General features: G+C 47.2%; 1 protein-coding gene across 5 annotated transcripts in view; it reads left to right on the plus strand.

The window, feature by feature from the left end:
• Positions 1 to 10,821, plus strand: part of SLC45A4 (solute carrier family 45 member 4) — a 114,347-nt gene extending 103,526 nt beyond the window's left edge. For all 5 annotated transcript variants that reach the window (XM_081874213.1, XM_081874216.1, XM_081874212.1 and 2 more), the window contains 5 exons: positions 2,087 to 2,266; positions 3,057 to 4,132; positions 5,333 to 5,432; positions 5,658 to 5,869; positions 8,036 to 10,821. In XM_081874213.1, the coding sequence (XP_081730339.1) occupies positions 2,087 to 2,266; positions 3,057 to 4,132; positions 5,333 to 5,432; positions 5,658 to 5,869; positions 8,036 to 8,401 (1,934 nt within the window). In that variant the 3' untranslated portion in view covers positions 8,402 to 10,821. The remainder of the gene's footprint in view (positions 1 to 2,086; positions 2,267 to 3,056; positions 4,133 to 5,332; positions 5,433 to 5,657; positions 5,870 to 8,035) is intronic.

The raw sequence follows: 10,821 nt of genomic DNA on the forward strand, positions 1-10,821 counted from the left end.
TGCTCTTGAGCCAGTCACACACTCTAAGCCTAAATTAGTAGTAGTAGTGGTAGTGGTATACCACCCTTCATTTGTAGATCTCAGGGTGGTTCGCAGGATAATAATGCAAGATAAAAACACAAATAACACAATAAAAACAATAACTAAAGAAAACAGTACACACACACACACACACCAGCTTGTTGTGAGGATAAAAGGGGGAGGCGGAAAACCCTGTACTGGAGCTCCTTGGAGGAAAAGCAGAATATAAGAAGGCTGATCGCCGAAGAATTGATGCTTTTGAATTCTGGTGCTGGAGGAGACTCTTGAGAGTCCCATGGACTGCAAGAAAATCAAACCTCTCCATTCTGGAGGAAATCGGCCCTGAGTGCTCACTGGAAGGACAGATCGTGAAGCTGAGGCTCCAATACTTTGGCCACCTCATGAGTAGAGAAGACTCCCTGGAAAGGACCCTGATGTTGGGAAAGATGGGGGGAACAAGGAGAAGGGGACGACAGAGGATGAGATGGTGGGACAATGTTCTTGAAGCTACCAGCATGAGTTTGACCAAACTGCAGGAGGTGCCTGCAGAAGTGCCTGGCGTGCTCTGGTCCATGGGGTCACGAAGAGTCGGACACGACTAAACGACTAAACAACAACAACAATTAAAAAAAAAGGAAAACAATTAGTTTCCCCCGCTTCTGTGCCATTCTCATCCCGAGGACGGGAGCAGCATCGAGTGTTCACACTTTGTAAAATAGGCTCCCAAAGCTTATGGAAAAGGAGTGTGTTGGAACTTACGAAGCTGTCCTCTGCAGGGAAAGGCTGTCTCTTTGCACTGATCTAGGGTCTTTCCCAGCCCTGCCCGGAGATGTCAGGTATTGCACCTCGCAGCTTCTGAATCCAGAGCTCACAGCCTCTCTCCCCTGCTTGACTTGAAGCACTTCCTCCCACTCTGAACTTAAAAAGCCTGCAAGCTCTGATCTCTCTTGAGGTGGTTCAGCCCATGAACATTTGATCTGCCCCACTAGAACATTCAGGGCTTTGCCTGCAATTGAGCACAAGCAACACGTGTGTTTTAAAAGCCCCCCTCGCCCCCCAGCAAATGCTTCAAATCTTGGCAGCTCTGGGGGTTTTTAAAAGAGTACATTTCTCACTCTGTGGTGTGGCTGTAGCCAAGCACATTTCATTACTTCCTTCTTTTTCTGTTTGGGGTTTCCCTCCCCCCCCATACCTCCCGCATGTTGCGTAATAAAATTTTAGAACACCACCTTAACCTGGGCTCACCTTCTCGGCCAACTTTTGTCTGACAAGGGAAGAAGCAGGTAACCAAGAGCCCCCAAGGCAATATAAAAATGTACTCATCAGAAACACATCGTGTCAGTCCTAATAATAATAATAATAATAATAATAATAATAATAATAATAATATTTATACCCTGCCCATCTGGCTAGGCTTGCCCAGCCACTCTGGGTGGCTTCCAACAAAATATTAAAATACAGTAATGCATCAAACATTAAAAGCTTCCCTAAACAGGGCTGCCTTCAGATGTCTTCTAAAAGTCTGGTAGTTGTTCTTCTCTTTGACATCTGGTGGGAGGGCATTCCACAGGGCGGGTACATAGGTGTCAACGGTTCCCTTTTTTGAAGGGAAATTCCCATATTCTGAATAGGATTCTTCGCAAGAAAAGGGAAATGTTGTCAGCTATGGATGGGTGCCACTACCGAGAAGGCCCTCTGCCTGGTTCCCTGTAACTTGGCTTCTCGCAGCGAGGTAACCGCCAGAAGGCCCTTGGCACTGGACCTCAGTGTCTGGGCAGAACAATGGGGGTGAAGACACTCCTTCAGGTATACAGGACCGAGGCAAAACAAGCCCTCAAACCAGCCCTGGCCTAACCCATGCCACAGGGTTGAAATGCCCAGCCAGAGCGGCCAAGGGATAATTCCAGCAGTTTGTCTTGGCAGCTGATCCGTTAAGGAGATCCGTTTGTTTCCTTAATAATAAAAAGGACTGTTATTTTGTTCTTGGGTCGGTTCTTTATGAGGAAAAGAAGGAGGAGGAGAGAGAAAATGCCCTCCTGATTTCTTTGCTCTTCTTTCCTGCCAGGCCTGGCCATCGGAGATGTCCCAGACAAGCAGCCCATCGGCATCGTTCTCACTGTGCTGGGGGTGGTGGTCTTGGATTTCTGCGCTGATGCGACGGAGGGGCCGATCCGGGCCTATCTGCTGGACGTGGTGGACAGCGAGGAACAGGACATGGCGCTCAACATCCACGCCTTCTCAGCTGGTATGTGATTCTGTCCTTTTCTGTAATGAAACCTGCTCCAGTTTCTGTCCCAGGCATCTCCGGGTAGCGCGTGGGAATGTCTCCTGCCTGGAACTCCAAAAAGCTGCTGCCAGCCAGTGTGGGACAGTACAGTGCTAGACTCCATATGGGTCTGACTCCGTATAAGGCAGCTTCCTGTGTCCCTTAAATAATTTTTATTTCAATTTATTCCATAGAAGAGCATACTTAAACTTCCAACAGTGCTTCCCTTTTAAGATTGCACCCTGTTTCCCAAGGTGGCTCAGTTGAGATGATACCAAACCATGGTTAAGGAAAGTCAACTGTCACCAAAGTTCTTTGGGAGGTTTGATCAGCCGGCAAAGCAGAGCAAACAAGCTTTGGTTTGAAGGGAACTTGAGAGAAAAATGTTCCTGGCTTTATTGTATGGTTGGAAGTTCACGCCACGCTTTGGGTTCCGAACCATGGTCAACCTGAAACCCTTGATCACTGAAATGACTGCTTTCGGCTCCATTCATTTGTCCGCAGTTGTGCCAGAAGCAAGGCCTGTCCGTTTGGCAAGCTGCAGTTCTCAACTGAACTAACCAAATTAACTACATCAAATTTAAAGAGCTACTGTTATCGGATGCGGAACCTGTGCCCCCATTGTTGATGGATTCCAAAAAGGAAGACCTTTCTCCTCTTTTATGTAGCAGCCAGATAGGAGGTACTGCTGCCTCGCCCACTTGCGTAGTTCCCAGCCTTTTCACAAAGCCGCCAGCACATAACTTTTTGCCCATCTCTCCTTCCTTAGGTCTCGGAGGGGCCATTGGCTACATGCTGGGAGGCCTCGACTGGATGCAGACGTTCTTTGGGGTCATCTTCGTCTCTCAGGAGCAAGTCCTCTTCTTCTTTGCTGCCATCATCTTTTCCGTCTCCGTCGTCCTCCACCTTTGCAGCATCGAGGAGGAGCAATACAATCCCCAACAGGACAGGATCGATGACGAGGCCGACACCCTTTCGAGCGTCAAGCTGAGCGGCAGCCTCCCTCCCCTGAGCCGCCTGAACGTCATCAGCGAGGAAGACCATTACAGGAGCTCCATGTACCGGGACGAGGTGCAGTCTGAGCAGGACCTCAACATGGACTTCCTGGACGTGGACATTGTCCGCAGCAAGAGTGACTCTGTCCTTCACATGCCCGACGCCACCTTGGAGATGGAATCCGAGCTGCTTTTCCTCCACGAAATCGAGCCTTCTATCTTCCAGGACTCCTCCTACCCCAACACCCCGCACAGCGCCAGCCAGGAGTACATGAAGTCCAAATTCAACCGCCTGTCTGCTTTCCTCAGGGAGAACGAGAAGGAGGAGGACATGTTACTTGATAATCACTTGAACGAAGCCAAAGCCCCGAACAGCAACGGCTCCCTACCAAAAGACCTCCTGAACGGGCACGCGAGGATCGGCATGAAGCAGTCGAGCACCTCCAACTCCATGCGCAGGCGCAAGCACATGTTCTACCGGCAGCCTTCCCACACCTTCTCCTACTACGGCAAGATCGGCTCCCACCGCTACCGCTTCCGGCGGGCCAACGCCATCGTGCTGATCAAGTCCTCGCGGAGCATGAACGATATCTACGACATGCAGAAGAGGCAGCGGCAGAGGTGCCGGCACAGGAACCAGAGCGGAGCCACCAACTCCAGCGGCGACACCGAGAGCGAGGAAGGCGAGACCGAAACGACCGTCCGGCTGTTGTGGCTGTCCATGCTGAAGATGCCCCAGGAGCTCCTGCGCCTCTGCGTCTGCCACCTCCTGACCTGGTTCTCCATCATCGCCGAAGCCGTGTTCTACACCGACTTCATGGGGCAGGTCATTTTCAACGGCGACCCCAAGGTGAGTCGCAAAGCTTGCCTCCGCCACGTGTTCTGCTTCCAGAGTCACTCCTCTGCTCCATAGATATTTAGCATCGCTCTGCAAATTAGCTCAGCCCAAGCAGAGGGCGCTGCAAAGAAATTTCCCAGGTTTGTCAGGGTCCCAGGTTTGTTTCATCATCATTTGCCTTGGCAACCTGGTGGGCAAGGACGTTTGAAGTTTGCTTCTTTGTCGCCTGAAATTGTATTGCTTTATGGCCGATTTGGTTTCGGTTTCACTCCTTTTATCGTTCCGAGTTTCTCGAGAATCTTTCTTTGAAACACAGGTTGAAAAAAAGCCAGATGAATAAGCGAAAGTGTAAATCCCGGCCCAATTGTGCTGGCTGCCGATTAGTGACCAGGCCCAATTCAAAGTTCTGGTTTTGACCTGTAAAGCCTTAAATGCCTCAGGACTAGAATACCTCAAGGACCGCCTCTCCCTATAGGAACCAGCCTGGACCCTGCAGTTATCTTCTGAGGCCCTTCTTTGTGTGCCTCCTCCGCAAGAGGTTCAGAGACCAGCGACACGAGAGCAGGCCTTTTCTGCTCTGGCTCCACGTTTATGGAATGCTCACCCCAGGGAGACTCGCCTGGCACCTTCATTAGATTTTTAGATTTCACCATGCAAAAATGTTCCTCTTCAACCAGGCCTTTGGCTGATTAATATTCTGTGTCCTTTTAAATATATTGGGGAGGGATATTTCTTCTTTCTTGTTTTTATTATCTGTTTTTATGTTCTGAGCCGCCCTGAGATATCTGGATGAAGGGCTGTATGCAAATGTAATAAAACCAATCAATCAATCTTTGGCTAGGCAGAGAGGTGCGAACATTGACACTTCCATGCTCTTGTTCATGGTATGGCCTTTGTTTAAATCTCTTATGCATAGGTAGGCAAACTAAATCCAGCCTGTGGACGGTCCAGGAATCAGCGTGTTTTTACATGAGTAGAATGTGTGCTTTTATTTCAAATGCATCTCTGGGTTATTTGTGGGGCCTGCCTGGTGTTTTTACATGAGTAGAATGTCTGCTTTGATTTAAAATGCATCTCTGGGTTATTTGTGGGGCATAGGAATTTGTTCATTCCCCCCAAAAAATAGTCCAGCCCCCCACAAGGTCTGAGGGACAGTGGACTAGCCCCCTGCTGAAAAAGTTTGCTGACCCCTGCTCTATTGCTTCACTGCAGGCCCCTTCGAATTCCACCGAACTGCATGCCTACAATGCCGGCGTTCAGATGGGCTGTTGGGGTTTGGTCATCTATGCCGCTACTGCAGCTGTGTGTTCAGGTAAGAGGTTCTGCGCCGGCAGCTGAAAGTCTCTGTGCCCCAGACCAGAGAAGCCATGTGTGGCTGACAGATAAGAGAATTGAGGAAGGGGACTGAGCGGGGGAACTTAGTCGAGGAAGGCCCTGGCCATGAAGTGCTTTAATGAGGGAGAGTTGGGTGGCTAATTGCACCCGGAGCGCGGGGCACTTTTCTCTAATGGCGACATGCTTGGCCTCCTTTTTGCAGCCTTGCTACAGAAATACTTGGACAACTACGACCTCAGCATCCGAGTGATCTACATCCTGGGCACTCTGGGCTTCTCCATTGGCACGGCAGTGATGGCCATGTTCCCCAATGTGTACGTCGCCATGATTATGATCAGCTCCATGGGCATCGTTTCCATGAGTATATCCTACTGCCCCTATGCCCTTCTAGGGCAGTATCACGACATCAAGCAGGTAGGTGGCCGTGGGTCGGGTGTTGGGGGGCGTGAGTTGGGCAAGAACCATGCGGACGGATGAAATCAGACCTCAGATCCATCCAGCCCAGCCGCTGTCTGCTGCAGCGACCAGGTGTCTTGGACTACATTTCCCATCAGGCCCAGCCAGGACAGAGGGGGTTTGATGCTTTGAAGACATTCCACGGCATACACAGACCTGCAGAGTCAGTCTTTTTTTAAAAAAAATAATAATATATATTTATTACCTTTTCCAACAATTTAAACACTACAAAAAATAAAAACCATACAATACAATACAATACAATACAATACAATACAATACAATACAATACAATACAATACAATACAATACAAAAAAAACACACTACATTACACTAACAAAACACTAACATTAAACTAACAAAACAAAACAAACACAATTTAAAACACATCAGATAATTTCAATATCTTATCTTTCATTCACTTATTTCCACGACCTCCTCACACCTCCCTTTTTGTATTCCACTTCTATTAATTTTTTTCAGTAATTCCTTTCCATCTTCCTCTATTTTAATCCTATAATTATCTTAACACATTCTAATCTTATTTTCCCTTTAATACTCTATTAATCTATTTATCCTTAATTCCTTATAACATTTCTACTAAAGCCATATAACTTCATTCCAACATTTTCCTAGCATTCATTAATTTTACAGTATTTCTGTAAATAGTCTTTAAACTTTTTCCAGTCTTCTTCCACCGACTCTTCTCCCTGGTCTCGGATTCTGCCAGTCATTTCCGCCAGTTCCATGTAGTCCATCAACTTCATCTGCCATTCTTCCCGGGTGGGTAAATCTTGTGTCTTCCAATATTTTGCAATGAGTATTCTTGCTGCTGTTGTTGCAAGTCTTTAAGCTCTGGAGAGCCTTCAGGGAATGGGAAGAGAGGGAGACAAGCCCATCAAATCGTAGTTTACAGCTGGAAAGCCCAGTATCCAGCAAGCAGCACTTGAGTCTCTTCCAACTCTATGATTCTATGAGGCTTGACAACCATATGTCAGGAGTGCTCTGATGGTGTTTCCTGCTTGGCAGGGGGTTGGACTCGATGGCCCTTGTGGTCTCTTCCAACTCTATGATTCTATGATTCTATTCTATGAGGCTGCTTTTGGCCCAAGGATTGCCAGTTTCTCATACATATACATACACACACACACACACATATATTCTGTTATACAATTTAAAATGCTCATTTTAACAACATTAAAATATCAATGACTTCCATTCTTCTCCTTCCATGGTTCGTTTTTCATATCATAGATTCCTGCGTATTTTACAGAAACTAAACCATTCAATATTCGATCAATACATCCATCAAACCTTATTTACACTGTCAAATTTATCTTAATGCTTCCAACCTTTTCAGGTGTGCACAGTCCCCCCCCCCATATACTCAATAAACGTTTTCCAATCTTCTCTAAACGTATGTTCTTCTTGTTCTCTGCTTCCATGTGTTAAATCTGCAAGCTGTTCATATTCCGTCAACTTAAGTTGCCATTCTTCTTCCATAGGGACCTTGCTCGTTTTCCATTTTGGGGCTAACAGAACACGGGCTGCAGTAGTTGCATACATAAATAACCTTCTTTTTTGACACTTGGGAATTTCGTTCTGAATTGTCCCCAACAGAAAGCACTCTGAGTTTTTTGGAAAAGTAATTTTAAACATTCCCCCCCCCCCCATTCATTATAGATTATTTCCCAATACAGTGGTACCTCTGGATACGAACGGGATCCGTTCTGGAGCCCTATTCGTATCCTGAAGTAAACCCAACCCGCATCTGCACATGCACAGGTCGCAATTCGCTGCTTCCGCGCATGCGCATGGCGTCATTTTGAGAGTCTGCGCATGCGCGAGCGGCAAAACCCAGAAGTAACGCATTCCGTTACTTCCGGGTCGCCGCGGAGCGCAGCCCAGAAGTGCTCAACCTGAAGCAACTTCAAGCCGAGGTATGACTGTACTCTTTTACAAGTCCACCACATATGAAAGAACGTTCCCTCCACCTCTTTGCAGTTCCTGACCACAGACATAGAGGACTAAAGCAAGCTGCTTCAGATATTGCAACGCGATGTGTGCTCTGCTACCCGATTCCCCGTTGTGTTGATAGCATCTCCTGTCCCTTTCTCTTTCAGTATATCCACCATAGCCCTGGGAACTCAAAGCGAGGTTTTGGCATAGACTGCGCCATCTTGTCCTGCCAAGTCTACATCTCCCAGATCCTCGTGGCCTCTGCGCTGGGAGGAGTGGTGGACGCCGTGGGCACCGTGCGGGTCATACCCATGGTGGCGTCGGTAGGGTCTTTCTTGGGCTTCCTGACGGCCACGTTCCTGGTGATTTACCCCGACGTCGGTGAGAGCCCGAAGGAAGAGCAGAAAGGGCTGGCGCCTCCCGAGGCGGCCGAGAGCGGCGGCAACGCGGGTGGGGAGAAGCCTACTGTGATCAAGCTCTCTCGGAAAGAAGCCTCCGCGACAGAAGTGGAAAGCGAGTCGGCCGTTTGAGCGAACCGCCGCCATTTGCACACATTCCAAGCCGTTTCAGGTGCATGAATTGGGACGTTCTCGCAAAGCAGAATCTGAACTTTTCCAAGGACATCCTTGCTGCAGCATTGGATTGAAATGGTTCTTTCATGCAAAAATGTAGATGAAATTCCATAGTCTTAGGGTAGCCTCGAATAGGTAGCTTTGATGCTGATTGCTTTCTCTACAATCCAGAAAAATCTCCTTTCTTAGAGGTATTTTTAATGGCGAGAAAACGCGTTTCCACGGGGACTTTTATCGATGGGCAGGAAAACGTTCTTGCGTGGTTTGCTTTGTTTTTTTAGACCTCGTGGCGGTTTTTCAAAATTCTCAAATTACCCATTTGGACTGTTTATTTCCCTTCCACCAACACCACCATTTTTAAAAACTGTAATTAAAAAACGAAAGCAATTCTGGCTGTGGCTTTTGCAGAAAAGTTTTCTGTTTTTTTGTTCTGACTCCTTCAGACCTTGCAAGTTCAGTAGGATGGTGTATTTTAAAACTGATGCCATTTTTATTAGGCTGACAGCCGCGGTTCTCTGCTTTATGTTCCTCCCCCCCCCCCCTTGAACCATAGTCTGGATTTCATTATTTTTCTGTGCAATTACTACTAAGTATTCCACCCCCTCCGACTTCCCTTGGACGTATTGCATCAGTTACTGCAAGAATTGCTGTCGCTTTATTTTTTTATTATTATTTTGTTTTTGATTCAAGCTGTTTGGAGCACCCGTCCCCGCCGACTGTTGCTTGCCAAGGATTCCTCGAGTGTGATCTCTTCGCCGTAGAGATGGCGATGTTTCAGTGGTCAGGAGGGACTTTCAGCTGGCCTCGGGACGGTGGGAGGCGACATGTGTAGCTCTAAGGAGCACCAGTGGAACATTCTGTGACCTGTTTTGATCGGCGAGCCGGTCAGAATTTGACTTATTTTTTCTTTTCATCTTTTGGTGGCGTTTGAAAGCCAATCATCTCCTTTGTGACGAAGCTGCTAATGGGGACGCAGATTCCCCGCTGTCAGTTTCTGCAGGCGGGCTGTAAGGTTCCCCTTTGTTTAGAAAGGGGGTCGTCGATTGCACTTTTTTCTGAACTTCTGGGCTGGAAATTGCGACAGCGGAGAGTTTCAAAAGGTAGTCTGGCTCCCGCAAGCGTAAACCAAAGGCCTACCTCTTGACAACTGCAGCCTGGAGAGAAAGAGAGAGAGAGTGCGTGTGTGTTGCGTGTGTTGTTATTGTTGTTGTTGTTTTTAAAAAGGAAAATGTATCTTGAAACAGCTTTGGGCCTTAAAGAAAACAAAATTCACCATTTTATTTTTTTTAAATGCTGTAACTTTATTCCTAGGTATGCCGGAGTCTTACTAAGCTGTTTTCCCACATCCTTTCAACCCAGACTCCCTCCCTTCCCAACCCCCAAATTCCGGGTCCAGGACAATAGCAGTAACACACATAGCAGGTTGTCGGGTAGACCAGGCTCTCATACCAAGCCAGGTGTCAATGCTGGGGATTGACAGCCTGTTAGAGGATGTCCTTAAGAACAGCCAGCTTAGAAGGTCCTTCTCTTTAGAAATTGGCAGGGGGGGGCTTCTCCTTGCACGTTCCCCTTGCACCTGCAGGCAGTGGGAGCCAAAAGAGGCTGCAGCTGGTTTTTAGGCTGAAACCGCAGTGAACCCAGGCTGCTCTTGCGAGAGATTTCTGCTGCCTCAAACTCGCCTATTTAAAATGCATGCCTTGAACCATGCTGCAAGTATAGCAATTCGAAAGCAAAAATCCTATCTTATCTATATATTTCAGAATGAAAAGCAGTTTTTAATAAATTACTTGAATTGTCAATTGTATGTATGTTTGACATAGCTGAAATGGAAATCGCCTGGCTGGCATCTCTGGGTAGTTTGATGGCATCTCCTGTTTCTTTTCTTAGCTCTCCATCAATTTACATATTTTTACCCCTGTTGGTGGGCGGGGGGTGGATAGGCTTTGCATAGGCTTTTTAGAGGCCACGAGGATTTCATGAATGCTCATTTTGTATACAGGGTTTCACAAACCGTTTTTAAAATGTCTGAGGTGGTCCCCCACCCCTCCAAAAAAAAAAGACGACTATTTGGTGCATTTTGTTTGAAACTTCTTTTCAGAGCACAGTATAAGACTACTGAAGCAATCCAGTTATTGGTGGGGGAGGGTCAGAAAAAGAAAAACCTTTCAGGAGCTTGTACCCAAGAGAGCCGTCGCCTCCAGCTAAACAGAAAGTCTCCTTTCACTACACATACGACTTTTTTATTTTATTTTTTTTTAAACTACCCCACGACATTAATTTGAGATTGCTGTTCTCTGCGTAAATTGCACCTTGTTCTACAAGGACCCCACTTCATTGCTCTCGAAGGCTTGTAAAAATAGGAAGCTGCCACTTGCGGC

The sequence above is a fragment of the Podarcis erhardii genome, assembly GCF_964252035.2.
Source record: "Podarcis erhardii genome assembly, chromosome: 8".
NCBI classification, from domain to species: Eukaryota; Metazoa; Chordata; class Lepidosauria; order Squamata; family Lacertidae; genus Podarcis; species Podarcis erhardii.